We start from the raw sequence: 19,494 nt of genomic DNA on the forward strand, positions 1-19,494 counted from the left end.
AAAAATAGCTGTGTCAGGATGGAATGTGATGTAACTTAAGTAAGGGAAATGATGCAACCTAGCTGCTCAAGTGAAGACTCGAAGACAATCCCTCATTGTTTTCTTCGGGCGCCACCCAAGGCACACGGAGGAGTAGTTGCAATACAAGCTTGAAAAAATAATGTACACTCAGTCCATAGATTTAGCTGCTGTGCTGCATACGATACCCACATGAATGTGTGCTTGAGCAGGCTCCATTTCAGAAGTGTGATTGACGGATTTGGAGATTATGAAATGTAAACTTGTCCAAACATAGTATCAGAGCTGTGTAAAGAAACGTTTGTGGAACTGATATGACACAGTATGTGATAACACAAAGTCAGGCAGAATGGATGGATAGCGTTGAGGTGAGGTCACCACAGGGACACAAAGGCACCGTACCTCTTAGCGTAAACACAGAGCACTGTAGACAGCAGAGTAGACAATGAACACAGAAGTGTGTCTACACTGAAGCCTTGTTAAAGTAGGCTAGTGTACTCAAAGTATTACAAGATACACTTTGCACTTCATACAATGTATGACAGTAAGTTCACAGCGGGTACAGGTTTTCGTCCAGTAGGAGGCAAATTTCGAAATGCAGGATGGTAGTGGAAGAGGGGTGAAATTTGTAATGAAGGTCAAGTGTGTGTGTGTGTGTGTGTGTGTGTGTGTGTGTGTGTGTGTGTGTGTGTGTGTGTGTTTGTGTTCATGGCAATTGGCTAAAGGGGGCGGTGGGGGTGGGGTGGGGGGCAAATCTCAAAATGCAGGGTGGTAGGGGTTGAAATTTGAAGAGGGCTGAAATTTGGCATGGAGGTCAAGTGTGGGAAGGTGTGTGTTTGTGTTCATGCCAATTGGCTAAAAGGGGGCAGTGGGCATTCAAAATGCAGGGTGGCAGAGGCAGAGTAGGGTGCGGACTGCACCTATCCTGCATTTTAGAAATTTGCATATGTGGTGGCAGCTATTGAGAGTTTGCGCTTGTTTTTACCATTTTTCACATTTTAGAATAACACATTAAAGACATCAAAACGATTAAATAACACAAAGGGAATCATGCAGTGACCAAAAAAGTATCAAAACTATCTTATATTTACGAGCCGTGACAGCGGGACTGGTATTGTTTGGTGTGTGACATCATGGCATAATGTGACACCTATTGTAGCGGCAACTACCACATAAGCTGTTTTGAGTACTTGAGGTGTTTATACCGGTATGTCTGTCTGTGGACAGATTTTGCAAATGTAATGGCATCAAAATCATGCAAGATGTAGTCACGAAAATGTACAGGTGTGGAGTTGACGTCAAAATTAAGGGTGAGTTTGAACATGGGCGTGATCCGAACCGACCACAAACACACTTTAGATTAGGGGATGCACCCGTTATAAATGATTTACACATCATTTATAACAGGTGAGGAACACTTCATTTACTAAAAGTTTATAGATGACTTACAACACATTTGTGATATGTTAACATAGCGCATCTATCATAATAATATATATAATGTTTTGTAAATGATTAGTTCATCATTAACTAAACGCTTATAAATTACTTACGACTGAACTGAACGTTATTATAAAGTGCTTTTCAACAGATGTTGGTAACGAAGGGTAATCAGTGTCACCATGGAAGGGAATAGTTCACAACTTTCAAAGCAGAAACACAAGGGAAACTTTATGGCAAATAATGAATAGGACACAGTTGACATTTAAACGCTTTATAGGTCAACCTGAAAGTCTAATTAAATAAGAAGGTGGGACTGGATGGGTGTTGGCTGCCTCTAATGTAGGCACACGCAAGTCCAAACAGGTAGAAAATAGTTAAGTATTTGTTGTAGAGCTGAGTCAGCTGACAATATCATCAGAAATCTGACATTTTTGGTCAATATCTTTTGTAAATTTGGTCAGAAAAAACGACTGAACTGGTGTTTATTTCCCTTTTACTGTAGCAACAGTTTTCATTGTGTCCAGGAGCGCGCGTTGGCCATCTTTTGTTTGGCCGTGTCTCAAGGCACGTCAGAGGAAATAGGAAGAAGAAGATGAGAGGAAAAGGAAAAAGGAAGAGCGGCAGCTGCAGACTCGGTTTCTGGAAGCACCGTTTGATGGAGAGGCGAAGGAAGTCTCAGCGGTTCTCGAGGAGGTGAGACCAGGCTTGCCTTGGAGAAATGAGGAACGTGGAAATTAGCCAAGTCAAATCAGGTGAGGGCAAGTCACGACACTGGGATTGGGATAATGAAGTGATATGTGGGGGTGACTGGCTTTGACTCGTCAAGATTCTTAATTATATAATCTACCTCAAATAAATGATTCCGTTTGAGATGATGAAATACCTAAGGCTGGGTCCTTGGACATGATTTAAGATGAATCCATTGAAAATACATTTGAGGAAATCCTCTAATTTGATTTTTGATTCACTGTGAATGAATGAATTTATTTCTGACAGATGTTAAAAATACACAATGAACATAGAAAACCCACATTGTACACCAGTATTAAAATTGTCGAAGAATCACCAACACAATAAAGTCCAGGACTTGTTTCCATTGTGGTCCTCGTTTGTAAAAAAAACAAACAATCACTGGTCGGCACAGCATGAGCCATTTAAGACAGAAAAACAACAACATCAACAATTATACACCATGTACAGTAACTTACAAACAATGAAGACATTATAATGAATTGGCTGTCAGCTGCTCAGCAGCCAGCCATCCCTTCACTGCTCTTTTGAAACAGTCGGCAGTGCCAATTTCTTTCAACCGGGGTGACAACAGATTCCATTCTGCAGCTGCTGAGTACAGAAAGGTGTTTTTCCCTTATGCAGTTCTAAACCTACAGGGGACGATATTTGTCTCACTCACTAGCTCTAGTCGAGTAGCCATGAGTATCACTGACGAGTTTAAAATATTTGTTTAAGCAGTTGGGGATGGAGCCAAACACTATTCTGTTGAATCCCCACCTTAAAATGCCTGATCCTGCTCTTAATTGACAATTTTAGTTAAGTTAAGTTATCCTTTATTTATCCACATGGGGAAATTCATCCTCTGCATTTGACCCATCCTCTACTAGGAACCTTAGAACTAGGAGCAGTGGGTAGTCTTTTGCCATTGCCTTGGTCAGGGTAGGAGCCAAATTCCTTATTTCCTAAATGGTGGTGAAAATTGCATCTTTATTGTCCCATTAGTTAATTAACCATTAATTTGTTAACTTCTTTGAGTTGGGTGTATGGTAAATTGGTTTATTATTATTATTATTATTAATATTACTATTCTTATTATTGTGGAAATCTAATATGGAGTCTTACCTGGTTCACGCCCTTTTTTCCCATGTTTCCTCTCACCTTATATGATGGCAGGTAATCACTGCTCAGGTAGGCCCAGGTAGAGCGGTACCTTACAGTTTTTGACCGCACTTTAAAACGTCTGTATGTATAAGATTCATAGATCCGTTTGTTTTTTTCTGCATAGAGCCAATTGGGGCTGTTGTACCTAATATTATTTGTTTGTAAAAGAAATATGAATGATTTTTCATAAACATACATCGGATCTCTGTATTCTGTTCGGAGGGCAAAGGAGAGCGTGTCTAACTGCATCCATACTACCTGGAGCCTCAAGGCAAGTTCGGTTTGTAGGATTGCCTGAACAGGCACTGACAGGAGTCTTAACCCTAACATACATGTCTTATGGTGGGAGGAAACCGGAGCACCCGGAGGAAACCCACACGAACACGGGGAGAACATGCAAACTCCACACAGAAAGGACCTGGGATGGACCGGGGTTTTGAACCCAGAGCCTTCTTGCTGTCAGGCAACAGTGCTAACCACTGAGCTACCGTGCCTTAGTTCTGTGAATTGGGAGCGGCCAACAAGGGTACGAGAGCATACTATACTATATACTATAGTCAATGTGTGAGAAACCACCCCTAACATACAGTACTAACAGACTCCCCTGGATATATTTGTCACTTAGAGAGACTGTGGTAAATTCCAAAGATGACTGTATTCCTGTTCTGTCTTAGGTGTCTGACAGGGACACTAAGAGTGGCGTTGGGTTCGATGAGGAAGACAAACGCTGGCGTCTGCTCCACCGGCTCCACACGGTAACACAGCTGATGCCACTGGCAACACGGCCATGTCAGAGGCGGTGGGCGGCGGCCGTCCAGAGATCATCACCTTACTGATAAGAGAAAGGAGCAGCAGACGTTAACACCAAGGTGAGATAACTCCAGTAGAAATGACAGGCCTATAGATGGGAATGCATGTTGCACATCAGCTGCACAGAGAGGTGTGGAAGTGTTCCAGGTGGTGGTGTGCTTCAGGGGGGGTTTGGACGCACGTGCGGAGGCCGTCTCGGGCCGGTGCAGACTCTGCTGCAGCTGGGTCACCAACCCAAGAAGCTATGCAGACAATGGCTGCACTCCAGAGCAGGTGTGCATTTGTATCTGATTTGACTGTCCTTGCACTTGACAGTGTATGTGTGTACAGTTCAATGGGCCCCTTCTCAATGACAAGCCAAAGAGGCTACTAGAGCACACGGAATCACTTTAACAATTTATTGACAAGGTGAAAATGACTTCTTCTTCTTCAGAGTCAACGATTTTAAAAAGTTAAATAACCTCCTCCATACAGAGAACAGTCTCTCATTGGTTACAAGGGGGTGAGAGGTGATCAATCAACAAGACAAAAACATGGTTGCCCGCTCCACCCTCTGGATTCTATAGATGTGGCCACTGTACCCATTGTTCCAATTCATCAGACACCAAACATTTTTTTCACCCACACACAGGCAAAAAAGACAACATTAACTTATTCATAAACTGCAGTACTACCCATGGTGTCTACATTCTGAAATGTCCATGTGGGATGGTCTATGTAGGCCAGACCCTTCCCTTCAAATCCCTTCAAATCCCGGATTGCTGAACACAAAGCTGTTATTCGCAATCACAATATGGACGGTCCCAACTTTGTCCGACTCATGGCCCACTTGAAAATCTCAAAAATGTTCGCGGCCCACTTCCGACCGTAAAGAGTAGCCTACCGACGCCAAATAATGCGCTCTCGGAACACTTCTCATTTGAATGATAAAAGGAGCTGTCCATCAGCACCACACAGAAATCAGAAACTTATAGTTGAGGGGCTGTCTGCAATAGGCTAATAAAAAATGCATTCTCATACTGTACATAATAATAATAATAACAATAATAATAATAATAATAATAATAATAGCATCGCGATTTAGGGCATTGGGAAAAAAATCTCTCCCTCCCAGAGATATTGTCGATAAATTGCTAAGAAGAGAAGCTTTTTGGATATACACGCTAAACACAGTTGAACCACATGCAACTACTGAAGAACTAAGCCTCTCATATTATCTGTAATTTATGTCCCAAATAAGAGGAACAGTGTGCGTCGAAACCTTAGTGGTTTGCACCGTATCAATAGATTGTTAAAGTGATTTGTGTGCTCCAGTTTGGGCTCAGTTGTTGAGAAGGGGCCCATTGAACTGTTTGTAGTATATTTTCCCATTCTGAAAGCACCGACCTGCCTCAGTGGAGGCGCTGAAACACAAGAGACATAGTGTATTTGTGTATTTTAGAATGTACTCTGACCTGTGTATCTGTGTGGACGTTGAAGTGATTTTTAGTGGGGTAGTGACTCTTTAAAGGAAGAAATGACGCCCTCATTTAACTTTGCATTCTGTGTGTGTTGTGTTTGTGTTCATGTGTTGCAGACTGCATCACACGAGGCAGTGGGCGGCTGTCCTGAGCAGCAGAGAGGCCATGACTGACTGCTGAGATACATAACCAGTTCCCTACATTTGCACCGCACCCAGGCTCTGGCTAATTAAAGCATTCCATTCCATGCTCTCCGCTGTTCAAAGGTTTGTCCTTTTTAAAGTGCAAACAGACTAGACTAGAGTAGTGTCCGCAGTTATGTAATAATTGCTACCTGACACTAGTAAAGATATGAAAACAGGGCAGCGCTAACACGCCATACCTTTTGTTACTGTATGCGTTCTTCTTTCCTTCCACTTGTTTTTACATGCCTGACCTCTTTCCAGCTCTATTGTATTGTGTCCTGTGGGACATCCTGTTAGCGACAGTGTATAGTGGACTGTGCTGCACTGATTCATTTCCCATGTACACCTTATAGCAGTGTTTCTCAACTGGTGGGTCGGGACCCAAAAGTGGGTCGCGGGGCCGTTTTGAGTGGGTCGCGTGTGTGTGTGTGCATGAGAAAAAAAAGTTCTTCCACTCATTGAGGATGATGCTGGCGTCCACGGACAACATTACTGTCTTTCAGAGTCTGTAGCGGGCTTATTTTTAAAGCCAGAGTGAAGATACTGGTACCATATGAAACTAGAAGACCTAAGGCACCCATTGGTACCAACATGCCATGCTAGCTTGTTGCGAAGGGGGCTAAATGACGCTACAAAGTTAGGCTACATTTTTAACATTGGGTGCGCGACTTAAAGGAACACTCCGCCCATTTTCAACCAGCTTTGTATCATTAGAACATCAGTAGTATATCAGAAAACTGTAACGGTTTTTTAGTCTGTCATTTAATTTGACAGTTATTGAGTGTTAAAGTGTGGACCAGTGACATCACTGGTCCACACTAACTCAAATTAATAACTCATTAACTCAAATCAACTCTCAATAACTGTCAAACTAGATGAATGATGAATAGTTTGACAGTTATTGAGAGTTGATTTGAGTTAATGAGTTATTAATTTGAGTTAGTGTGGACCAGTGATGTCACTGGTCCACACTTTAACACTCAATAACTGTCAAATTAAATGACAGACTTCAAAACCGTTTACAGTTTTCTGTTATACTACTGATGTTCTAATGACACAAAGCTGGTTGAAAATGGGCAGAGTGTTCCTTTAATGACTAAGGAAAAATGTGGGTCATGAGGCTAGACCAGTTGAGAACCACTGCCTTATAGGACCTTTGGTGCTAAGAAAAAACAATGGGCCTGTGCTTCTCTCTCAGCCTGAAGCGAGAGAGGTGGGGCAGCTGCAGAAAGAAAGCATGAGCGCTGCCAGAGAGAGGTACATTACAGTATATACTGTAGCACACATCTGGAATCAATGCTGGGATAGTCGACAGGAACATGTGCCTGTCGTCATACTGATGTCACTCCTCTGTGTCTGTGACTGTGAACACAGCTCCAAAGAGCGTACAACACAGAGCTGAATAAAGCAGATCACCCACTCCTCTGCAGTCTGTGTGAACGCAGCTCCAAACAGCGTACAACGCAGAGCTGAATAAAGCAGATCACCCACTCCTCTGCAGTCTGTGTGAACGCAGCTCCAAACAGCGTACACACAGAGCTGAATAAAGCAGATCACCCAACACGCCAAATGTCCAAAGGAAGGAAATGAGACTGTCTGACGCGAGTCACCGCCTCGCTGACACTTGTGATTCAGTTTACAACCTTGTGTACTTCCCTACTTTCAGTGACCCGTCTGGCGGGGTGGCGTGTGCTTTTGTGTGTTTGTGTTTTGTGTGGTCAGGTGGTTTGTGGCACTGAAGATGTGCTGGCAAAGGCTCAAATAGCAGCGCACCAAGCTGCCGAACAACTATCCCTTGCCAAGTTCTCAGTGAGAGAGAGAGAGCAGTGTGCCTGAGGCTTGTACTTCTGTGTTGTATACTGTTACTGTCCAATTTAGACGACACAGTAAAGAGCAGGCTGTGAGTCTGCCTGGCTCAGGTGCTGCCTGCTGTGCAGGCTTTGAGTCTGCCTCGCTCAGATGCTGTCTGCTGCCAGATTTGGATGAGGTTCTCATCAAAGACGTAGGAGGAAGTGGGATTATATGTGAGCCTTGTCTGTCTCCTGCCCTGAGGTTAGAGTAATATTCCACTTAGTTTTAGCTTGGGGGTTATTTGGCACTTAGACCGCCAGGAGAAGTAACCCACAATATAAACTAATCACTAATCACTAATCACTAACCAATACAACCATAATCCTCCTTACCCTAAACAAAGTGGAATATTGTTTTAACCGCTAAACCCAAACACCAGCATATCCTCTCAAAATTGTAAAGCTAATTACCACATTACCTACTAACACTGTCTGCATGTGGTTCCTATGTAGGTGGCCTCTCCTCTGGCCGCTACAGAGCCTGGTCCACTGTGGGGAGCTCTGCTAGGAGCTGCAGTAGGCCTATATAGGTGAGAAAGTAAGATAGGGCACCACCTGTGCTTTTCAGCCTGGCCTCTCTATTGACTCTGTGTTCATGTGACGTGGTGTGCTATTGTCCACAGGTTTGAAAGCCGCTGGTTATTGACATGATGGAGCTGTTTGACGTGGTGGGAGACAGAAAAGAGATGTTGAACATGCTGCTAGCTGCTGCAGCAGGAGAGGTACTGCAGTCACATGTATTATATGGAGTGTGGAGGAATATGGAATATGACAGATATATTACAATGATATTCTAAAACACGCATATTAAAATCTGTGCTGTTCTATTGCATTTGATTATGAAATCCTTGCCTATCACAAGACAAACATAACAGAAAATAGTCTGACGTGGCTCCTAAAAAAAGACGTAAAAAGCCAAATAATGTAAAAACGAATAAACAGAAATAAGTGCGTGAGAGGTAGAGGAGTAGAGAGGTAAAAAAGTAACAGTACATGTGGCAACGTGCAAATATGACTGTGCCGATGTCTTTCATTCTCAAGTCAAGTCAAGTTTATTTGTATAGTCTTAATTCTTGGTGGGCTTTACGGAGAATGTGTCTAGCTAAGCACTATCAGTAAACAGGATTAAACAATTTTATATTACGGAGGGAGGGAGAGAGAAGGGAGGGAACGAGGGGAGAAGGGTACGAGAGGAGAGAGGAGAGAGAAGAGAGCAAATAGGGTATTCGGGCTGGGCGATATACGGTTGAAATCAAGATCATGATAATCATTTCAATCATGAGAGACCAGAGGGTAAGGTTAATCAGCAAGCTTTATTAAAGTATGGCATGGCGATAGGATTCATGGCCTGAAGCGGTATGGCATTAATTCTGATGGCGTGGCAGCATGGCAACTGATTCTTTGGCGTAGTGACTCCGAGGCAGGATGCTTCTCTTCTTGAGGCGGGAGGGCATCTGCTCGGAGAACCCCCCCCCCCGTAGGGGATTCTTCGGGAGTCAATACATTGGTGGTGGACTGGGGAGGTGGGTGGGGTGAAACGCGGCTTCCAGAGAAGGAATTAGATCAGCTTGTGCAGCGCTAGAGGACAGGGAACAAGGACCGTGGTGCGCCCGGCGTGGCTATAAATACTGCCACGTCATGGCCTCGGCACTGACGACATTAACGCCATCACCTAGGCAAGTGCGTCACTACTGCACTGACGACATTAACGACGTCACGCTGGGATTACGCACTTGTCGTCACGCTAGGATTACATGTGATGCTGAGGTCGCTATGTCTCTAGATTATGTGTGGCGTGAGGCAGCGTGACTGGTCTTCATCTTGAAACTAGGTCGAGACCATCATAAGGATCTTTCTTGATATCAATATATATCACAATATGGTTCATGTAAGCAAAATCACATTAAATAATCAAATTATCATATTATATATTATCAATATATATCATCATGATATGATACCACTGAAAGATGATAAACGATAATACTGAATAATCGCCCAGCCCTAGGGGCATGGGCTACATGCTGTTAGTCATTTTGCTCAGCCACTCCGCTTCTTTGTTTAAAATGTTGATGGCAGTTCTATTCTATTCTATTCTATTCTATTCTATTCTATTCTGCAGTTAGTCCAAAATTCAGCCGCTCAGCTCCTAACTGGGCAAAAAAAAGTATGACCACATTATGCCTGTGTTGGCTGGCTTCCGGTCCACTTTAGGATCAACTTGATTTTGTTAATTGTTTTTAAGGTTTTAAATGGACCGGCACCTTCCTATCTCACATATCTCGCACATATCCATACCCCATCCAGAGCACTGAGGTCAACAAACCAGAAGCTCGCCGAGATCGAGGTGGAAAAATAGAGCTAGGCGACCAACAGGAACAGCTTACCTGTCCACATACAAACTGCTGAGTCCTTATGAGTCATTCAAGTCACTGCTAAAGACTCATATTCATTTTGTGGCTTACAACTGAAGCTGAGCTGTCACATCAACTTCATTTTACTGTGTTTATGTCTGTGTATACGGTTTACTTACTGTGTCTTGTGTATCTTGTTATTTGCTTACAACATGTTAAGCACTTTGGTCAACTGCGGTTGTTTTAAATGTGCTATATAACTAAACATTTCTATTCTATTCTATTCTATTCCATTCTATTCTATTCTAATTTATCTGCCTCATATAGTCATCCCTGTGTTTTCCTTGCAGGTATTTGGGCATAATACATTCCTCAGAGTGACGCCCCCCAGTATGACAGAACATAGTTCAGGTTCTGCCTGGTCCTGTTAACCAAACTGCGCCACCTCATGGACGACCTGCTGACAGCATTTTATCCTATTGAGGTAATGCTGCCAGAGGCCTGAGGCCAAATTTGAGCAGCATAGCAACATAACTTTGGTACATAGCAACTGCTGAAGACAAGTATAACTGAGCTTTGGTGTGTGTGTGTGTGTGTGTGTGTGTGTGTGTGTGTGTGTGTGTGTGTGTGTGTGTGTGTGTGTGTGTGTGTGTGTGTGTGTGTGTGTAGGGAGTCTATTTTTATTTGAAAATAAAAATAGTCTGGGTTCCCAGATTGTACTTCTATTAGATAATCTAATAATGTACACATAGTAGGTATTCATGGAAATGTATGAACAGGATGCCATACATCTCACTATTGATGGAAATGTATTAACATTATCCAAATTATGAGCATATCTTCTGTATTTGAATTGAAAAGTAAGGATTTTCCAGGCCCCGCCCCGCCGATAGGGGGTGTGGCGTTTTCTCCCCGCGCAGTCCTATCAAAGATTGTGTATGTCGAAGTGATTAACCACTCAGTAACCTCGCGTCACCAGGCTCTTCTCGGCGAGAGTTTGCTCTGTACACGGAAAAAGAGACAGAGTGAAACCTCTTCCTTTTTCGCCATCTCAGGTGTCGTTTGGCATGGCATGCTGCTGTGTGTATTGGTGGTTGTGATGCTAGCAGCTAGCATGCGACGTTTGAAGCTAATACGACTTTAGCTAACTAGATAACTAGATATATGCTCACATATAGCTAGTATAGAATTGTGCGTCATTGAAACTAAGTCAACAGCGACCATGGCGGGAGTTATCCGGAGGCTCGACGAGACTGTTGTCAACCGGATAGCTGCAGGAGAAGTCATCCAACGTCCTGCCAACGCCATCAAAGAATTGCTTGAGAATTGGTAAAAACATAATTTGTAAACCCAGTTAACAACAGAAACTACTGACATACCAAGGACATATATAACCAGTACTGAGACAGAGACGTGTTGTGGCACACTCGTTTAACAAACAGCCGTGTACTGTGAACTCAGAACTGTGATTCCTATTCCGACAGTTTGGACGCCAAGTCCACCAACATCCAGGTGACCGTAAAAGAGGGTGGACTGAAGCTCATCCAGATTCAGGACAACGGCACTGGCATCAGGGTAGGCAGGGCTCTGTCTGTGTCAGCGTTAATTCTCCGTTTCAGATGTGTGTGTTCCCTTCTTTGACCCACTCTTCTCTTCGTTGAGATAGAGAGAAGATATGGATATAGTTTGTGAACGGTTTACCACCAGCAAACTCCAGACCTTCGAGGACCTTACAGCCATTTCAACCTATGGATTTAGAGGGGAGGTGAGCGTCTACTGTATGAATTCGGGAAGAAGCTTAGTAAAGACAAAGGTTTAAAAAAAAGTATTAGTCTTCAGGGTATACAATGATGCACTTACACTGACAAGCATGTCATGTTGTACCTCATATCTCTGTGTGTGTGTGTGTGTGTGTGTGTGTGTGTGTGTGTGTGTGTGTGTGTGTGTGTGTGTGACCGACTGACTCCCAGCATTTGACTGCACTATTACTGTTTGTCCTGCATACTTGTATTTATGTGGACATAAATACATATTTCAAATGTGTGTTTGCAGGCACTTGCTAGTATAAGCCACGTTGCCCATGTGACCATAACAACCAAAACAGCTGATGCCAAGTGTGCTTACAGGTATCTGCCCTGGCTGTTGCCTCCTTGAATATCACACACACAAAGAGAGTAGCTATTACTACTGGGATGACTCTAATTCATGGTGTACTTCCCCAATTCTGCAGAGCCAGCTACAGTGACGGCAAACCAAAGGGCCCGCCCAAACCCTGTGCTGGAAACCAGGGAACACAGATCATTGTGAGTTGAGCACAACTTACACCTCTTGAAGGATGAAGTGTATATAGATGCTTAGAAGACCTGTAATAGTTTTCTGTCCGTGTCTGCAGGCGGAGGACCTCTTCTATAACATCTCCACTAGGAGGAAGGCCTTAAAGAGCCCCAGTGAGGAGTACTCCAGGATTGTAGAGGTGGTCAGCAGGTCTGTCACCTGGGCTTTTCTCATTGTAACTCCTTGTCGCTGTTCTTCTAATTCAGTGGTTCTCAACCTGTGGTATGCGGGGCTCCCTCCCATTCACACTGTCATATGGTGGTCATTTCTGTGGTGGTACTTGGTGGAAAAAGGTTGAAAAGCACTGTTCTAATTGATTTAATGTTTACTGATGAACATATTGTCTGTATTGTCACATCACAATTGTGTTTTGCAGATATGCCATACACAACTCGGGGAAAAGCTTTTCAGTGAAGAAGGTGAGATGTGCCTAGTACTCTTTAATTCTGCGGCTCGCCTAATTGGGCTTAAAGTGAACAAAGCATTGCCAACTTCCTCTTAATACCTGACACAAGAAGTGAGCTATTCGAGGATCGTTTTTGAGAAGATTCTTGATGACTATTGTCAAAACATTGGATGCAGTTGTCATCTACTGGGCCTACTATGATAGCTGTTGATGATAGTTGATCAGTTTAACTGCTTTTCTGTGTGTGCTGTGGTTCCTCTGGGTTTATGTCATTTGCTGCTTGTTTCTGGAGCACACTGCCCGAATGTACATATACAGTACAGTAGGCTTTCAGGTTATTTTCCTTTGCTGTAAGTACTTTATCCTCTAAGGCCTGTTCTTCTATCTTGTCTTTCTCTTGCCAGCAAGGAGAGACTGTTGCTGATGTGAGGACTCTACCCAACGCATCCATACTGGATAATATCCGAGGGTCTTTTGGCAACGCAGTCAGCAGGTACTAATCAAACAAGAAAAATGTGCTTTGATGCAACATGTAGGTGTGTGTCACATGAATACTGACTCTGCCACTGGTGGCGTGGTCGCAGGGAGCTGCTCGAAGTAGGCTGTGAGGATCAGAAGCTCGCCTACAAGATGAAAGGCTACATCTCAAATGCAAACTACTCCGTCAAGAAATGCATCCTGATCCTCTTCATCAACCGTATGTAGCACAGAAAACTCAGTGGAAAGTGAACTGAATAATAATAACTGAATATTACGGTCATTTTGTTGAACGGAGATTGTGATGTGTGATCTCTCAGATCGTCTGGTGGAGTCGAGCGCCTTGAAGAAAGCCATCGAGACGGTTTATGCCGCCTATCTGCCCAAGAACACACACCCGTTTCTATACCTCAGGTAACTACATTGTCCTCTATTCCTCTGTACTCTCCTATTGAAATCACTGTGCTTAAATGCAGTTTGTATTAACTGGTCTTTGCTCACTACCACAGCTTGGAGATTGCCCCCCACAATATAGACGTGAACGTCCATCCCACCAAACACGAGGTGCACTTCTTGCATGAGGACTGCATCATTGAGAGTGTTCAGAAGCACGTCGAGAGCAAACTGCTGGGCTCCAACTCCTCGCGCACATATTTCACACAGGTACACTATATGACTGTAGCTCTCTCTGTAGATACACTGTGTGGGCTGGCGTTGTTAAAGTGATAATCCACAAGTTCTACCTTCCTCTGCAGCAGAGGATTTTGCCCAGGAAAAAGCTACTAAACACCTGGGGCCGGTTGCACAAAGCACCTTAAGTTAAGATTTTCCTGAGAGTACGAGTTAAGGTGTCCATAAAATGAAATCGGTTGCACAAGACACCCTTAAATGTTGTGCTTATGTTTTACTTAAAATGTTTAACCTTATGGAGAAGATTTAAGGGTGTTTTGTGCAACCGATTTTATTTTATGGACACCTTCACTCTGACTCTAAAGAACATCTTAACTTAAGGTGCTTTGTGCAACCGGCCCCTGGTGTTTAGTCTGTAGGTTGAATCACTAGTCTGTTATATCAGTCAGTGCCACTGTGTAATCTCACAAACGGGTTCAAACAATATACCAATACATCCATAATGCCACACATACTCTATGTTTACGCTGCTGTATTCTCTGTGCAGACCTTGCTGCCGGGGCTGTCGGTCTCTGCCGGCGGCGAGGTGAAGTCCTCCTCGGGCTCCACAGCCGCAGAGTCTGGCGAGCGAGTCTACGCGCATCAGATGGTGAGGACCGACTTCCGGGCGCAGAAGCTGGATGCCTTCCTCCAGCCGAAGGAGAAGCCGCCTCCGGACCCTGAAGCGGCCGGGCCCAGCAGCAGCAGCAGGGAGGCTGTGACCGAAGCCCGCCCGGCCGCCGCGGCAGACATGGACGAGACGGACGATGTGGAGATGCTGGAGGCCCTGGCCAAGCAGGAAGTGGCGATTGCGATAGACAACGAAGAAGAAACTGGCACCGGCGCTCAAGAGCTTCCCAGGTGTGTGAAGCTGGGGACACACTGCATGACATCAAGATCAGTACTACTTTGGGTGGGTTGTGTTGTGTGATGTGAGAACTAACTGTGTGTGGTTAGTGAACTCAAAGTAGGGTGTGATCCCTACCTTTGACTTGTCGACAAGTGTGTGCGCTTCAATGGTGGCAAGATGGAAAAATCTGCAAATGCCAGTTTAGTGTGCTATAAAGTATATGAATTTCTCTTCACACTCTGTTTAATCCTGGGGTGAGTTAGTGACCACTGCTGCCCAGACAATTATTATATAACCTTTTTTTTACCTGCTCAAACTAGTCTGACTCACCTGGTCGAACCTAGTTTGACTCACATTATGAGTCAGACTAGGTTTATGAGTCACAGGTAAGTGTAAAATTACACTTCCTGTTAGTCTCTCAAGCCAGATGGTCTCTTCTACATAAGGTGAACAAGACTGTTTGTTTGGTTATTCTGATCCAGGAAGCGTCCCAGAACAGACCAGCAGGACAAAGAGGAAGATCTGACGGCCAAAGACGCACCCAAGAGACGAGCTATCAAGCTGATCAGTGTCAAGGAGCTGAGAGCTGAGATCACTGACAACACCCACAAAGGTAGACGCAGCAATATACTGTACATGCATGATCCGCTAACTAACTACACATGGATCAAATTAAATGGATTTCCCTTACCTGCCATTTTATGCATCTTTTTGGCCATCTCTATCATTTCCCACTATGTTGTCAGTGTAACACAAGTCCTTGAATAGTCTGAAAATGTTTTAAAAGAAACCATCTAAATAAGCTTTAAAGGAACAGAGTTGAGTTAAGTTGTGGACCAGTGATGTAATTTGTCCATGAATGACACCACTGGTCTAGCCTGGGTAAACCCATCCCCCACGTGACCTGCTCTCAGACCTGCTCTCAGTCACTAGGGCTAGTGACTGGGAACAATGAGAGCAGATCACGTGGGGCCTGGGGTTTACCTAGGCGACCACTGGTCCACACCTTCACTCAAATCAACTCTCAATAACTGTCAAACTAAACGAATGCCTGCTAAACTGCTTACAGTTTTCGGATATACTACTGATTTTGTAATGATACAAAGCGGGTTGGAAATCGGCGGAGTGTTCCTTTTTTAAGTACATACAGTAAATCCAGTAAGAAACTATTTTTTCACCATGCAGGCTTGTTTGCACTGAATATTGTCCACTCTTAATATCAATACAGAGCAGTGTTAGCAGTGCAATTATCTAAAACATGATTTATTTCTACTGTATCTGCATTGCTGTCCATAGTTGCATTTCACATCACTTTCACATCAGTTTGATAAATTTCATTAACTATGTTCAGTCAGAAATATAATTTGCAAGGTATTTTTTTTGTAATTTAAAAAATGGTCTTGAAAAATTACATTTGGCTTTCTAAAACCTGTAGATCCGGTTTTGTGTGGTCATTTAGATTCTGTCATCCAATTGGGTTGTCTTTATTTTAAGGTTATATGTATTTTCAGGTCATCTACACAAATGTGTGTTCATTTTGAATACTTTTATTTTAATATTTCATTGTGTGTTTATTCCTTGGCTTCTCTATGTTTCAGTACTATTTGGGGTATATGATTTGTTGTCTTCAGGTCTTCAAGATATGCTCCAGAATCACTCGTTTGTGGGCTGTGTCAATCCTCAGTGGACTCTCATCCAGCATCACACCAAGCTCTACCTGCTCAATACCACCAAACTCAGGTCAGAGCCACAGGCAAAGGGAAAAACACACTGTTCACGTCAATAGGCCCTTTTCACAGGGGCCATTTTGTGTCAAAAAGGCCGGGTAAACACAGGCGCATGCAAAACACTAATGAGGGTTTCCAACTTCCAATCATGGAAGTTGGAAACTTCACCCCCACATTCAGTCACATTACATCTCATCCCACTCTTATTTTTCTTCTATTGCAGTCAGGAGCTTTTCTACCAAATACTGACCTACGACTTCGGGAACTTTGGTGTACTGAGATTATCTGTAAGTACCAACGGCTCAAGTCTAGATTACGATTGAGCATCGGAGCACACAGGATGTGATTGTAGGGGTGGCAGTCGCTCAGGAGGTAGAGCTGTCGTCTGGGAATCGTTAGGTTCCCGGTTTGAGGCCAGAGGCTCACTCCTCCGGGGCGGGCTGCTTGTTGAAGTGTCCTTGAGCAAGACACTGAACCCCCGACAAGCAGTTAGCAGCCTTGCATGGCTGCAGACGCTGTCGGCGTGTGAATGGGTGAATGCGAGGGATTGATGTAAAAGTGCTTTGGGTAGTCGATAGACTATATAAAATGTGCTCTATGAAAAAGAAAAGAGTCCTTAATGTACATTGTATTCCGTTGTACCTATTGAATGAATAAATATATTGTTTAAAAATCAAATAAAATGTGCTCTATAAATACAGTCCATTTACCATTCTCATGGTTGATTCTGTGTTAAAGACGCCCGCTCCCATTTATGATCTGGCCATGTTGGCCCTGGAGTCTGAGGAGAGTGGCTGGACGGAGGAGGATGGACCCAAGGAGGGTCTGGCTCAGTACATCGTGGACTTCCTGAAGAACAAAAGAGAGATGCTAGAGGACTACTTCTCTGTGGAGATAGACCAGGTCAGTTGGGAGGGCTGCGTGGAGAATGCAGGTTCACAACGTTGTAGCAAGACATTTTATCAGTCCGTCATTAGTCGTGTTGTAAAACCAAGCTGTGTGCCTCCATAGGAGGGAAATCTAACAGGGCTGCCGCTGCTGGTTGACAAGTACACTCCGGTGATGGAGGGTCTCCCAATGTTCATCCTGCGCCTGGCCACTGAGGTAACGTTCCCACCAGTCTACTCGCTCCTCATCAGTCAACAGAGACACAAACTGTATCTGAAGGCTCTTGCGGTGTGCTGTTGAACAGGTGAACTGGGACAATGAGAAGGAGTGCTTCAGAGACTTCGGCAAGGAGTGCAGCCATTTCTACTCCATCAGGAAGCAGTACATCCTGGAGGCGGAGCCGGGAGAGGAGCTGAAGGTATGGAGGAAAATCAAATAAACAGTCACTAACAGTCTGCAACTTCCATCAAGTGCATTTTAAGTCTTAAAGTCGAGCTGAACCCAAAAATGACTTTTTTTCTTTTCTTTTAGTTCAAATACCTGGGTATGCATTGCACCTATTTAATAATGTATGCAAAAAAAAAATCACAAAAATCTAATTTCTTTCGTTTTTCACACTTTTTCACATCAAAAGTTCATTTTTCAAGATTTCATTGATAACAGTAATCTACAGTTTGCTGACGTCACCACTAGTACTATCAAATTTCTACCCCATTTCAACCAATCATATCACAACATGCAGCTGTCAATCAAATCTTCATTTCAGGATAATTTTCTCTTCCAAATGAAGTAGAAAATGGTGCCTAGTGCCTGTCATCTGGCAGAATTCCTATCCCATAAACTAACTACTAACTTGGCCAATTGTTAGAAACATGAACAAAAAACAAAAACTATAATCTCGAAGAATGCAAAGAAATGTAACTGGCTCGTTAAAACGCGCATTCCAGGGATATCGTATTTACAGAAATAGCGTAAAAGGCGCGCACTTGAGAGCGTGGTTGTCAGGGGTCTGCCCTTGGAGATTCCAGGCAGGCGGGCAGCACCCATGCATCGGATTGTCCGCTCGCTCTGCACGAAGCAGCTGGCTGCCTGGTACTCTGTGGATCCCACTCGCGTAGCACGACAACACGCTGAGTCCCACTCGATTTGGGGGTGGAACACGCCATGATTGACCAATGTCAAAGCCAGTCGACAGAATTGTCAAATCAAATCATCGACATGATACTATGACCCGCCTCTCAACATCTCAGACAAATTATGTTTTCAGTCTGAAACGGACTGCGACGCACGTGATGCACGGGTTCAGTTCGACTTTAAAGTCCTAAGGCAGCTACGTAGAATGATACCATAAATTTTCCAATATTAAAAATGGAAATTGTAGTCCCATTAGAATATAGATGTGCACTGTCTCACCAGCAAAAGCAGCACAAATATTTAGGACCTCTAAAACTGAATTTAAGATGGTAAATGCAGTTTTGCTGGCAGTATTCAAGACCATGAAGGCAAGTCAGACATTTTTAAGACTTTCAGACCTGTAGAGAACCTGTTTCAAATAGTCTCTTAAAACAGATGCGTTGTCGCCTGCAAATGTGCAAATGCTCACGACATCTATATCTGTACTTCACGGAGGGGAAAGTTGGTCAAAAAGCATGTATCGCCTTAAGGCGGGACATCTGCTCATTTCCTCAATCACCTGACGGTTATGTTTACATGGGTCATGATTGGTTGAATACCATTGAACTTCCTTCCGATCTGCCTCCTTTTAACAGTCAAACATTACAGTCTGTCTATGGAGCATTGGACTTGACTGCACTCGCAGACTGATAGTGATCTGTGTGTGGGGTGTAATGCTTGTTTCAGGATGCTGACTCGTGGAGGTGGAAAGTGGAGCATATCATCTTCAAGGCTTTCCGAAGCCTCTTCAGCCCTCCAAAGCACTTCAGCGAGGACGGCAGTGTGCTCCAGATCGCCAATTTACCTGATCTCTATAAAGTGTTTGAGAGGTGCTGAATCAGTTTGACTGAAAATTACATACATGCTGCTCTAACTAACTTTTGTACTTTGTGATAGCACTGTTGTAAATAAAGTTTGTATGAAAGATTGCTTCAATTGTTTGACTTAATGAGTGAA

The 19,494-nt window shown here is 43.7% G+C and overlaps 1 protein-coding gene and 1 pseudogene across 2 annotated transcripts; both read left to right on the plus strand.

Moving 5' to 3' along the window:
- The first annotated feature begins 371 nt into the window (after positions 1-371).
- On the plus strand, positions 372-10,518 carry LOC310796167 (annotated as a pseudogene). Its single transcript has 9 exons — positions 372-386; positions 2,044-2,154; positions 4,029-4,223; positions 4,329-4,437; positions 5,741-5,758; positions 7,532-7,618; positions 8,113-8,175; positions 8,292-8,381; positions 10,420-10,518. The product of its transcript is annotated as an uncharacterized misc_RNA (transcript).
- A 599-nt stretch (positions 10,519-11,117) lies between these two features.
- Positions 11,118-19,423, plus strand: mlh1 (mutL homolog 1, colon cancer, nonpolyposis type 2 (E. coli)). Its single transcript, XM_083658030.1, has 19 exons — positions 11,118-11,342; positions 11,498-11,588; positions 11,680-11,778; positions 12,066-12,139; positions 12,244-12,316; positions 12,406-12,497; positions 12,724-12,766; positions 13,158-13,246; positions 13,338-13,450; positions 13,551-13,644; positions 13,740-13,893; positions 14,408-14,760; positions 15,232-15,362; positions 16,381-16,489; positions 16,700-16,763; positions 17,215-17,379; positions 17,488-17,580; positions 17,669-17,782; positions 19,225-19,423. Exons 1-19 carry the CDS (start codon positions 11,236-11,238, stop codon positions 19,372-19,374), a joined length of 2,208 nt encoding a protein of 735 aa, XP_083514156.1. The 5' UTR covers positions 11,118-11,235; the 3' UTR covers positions 19,375-19,423.
- The last annotated feature ends 71 nt before the right edge of the window (positions 19,424-19,494 follow it).

Source organism: Poromitra crassiceps (genome assembly GCF_964638095.1).
Source record: "Poromitra crassiceps genome assembly, chromosome: 22".
Lineage (NCBI taxonomy): Eukaryota > Metazoa > Chordata > Actinopteri > Beryciformes > Melamphaidae > Poromitra > Poromitra crassiceps.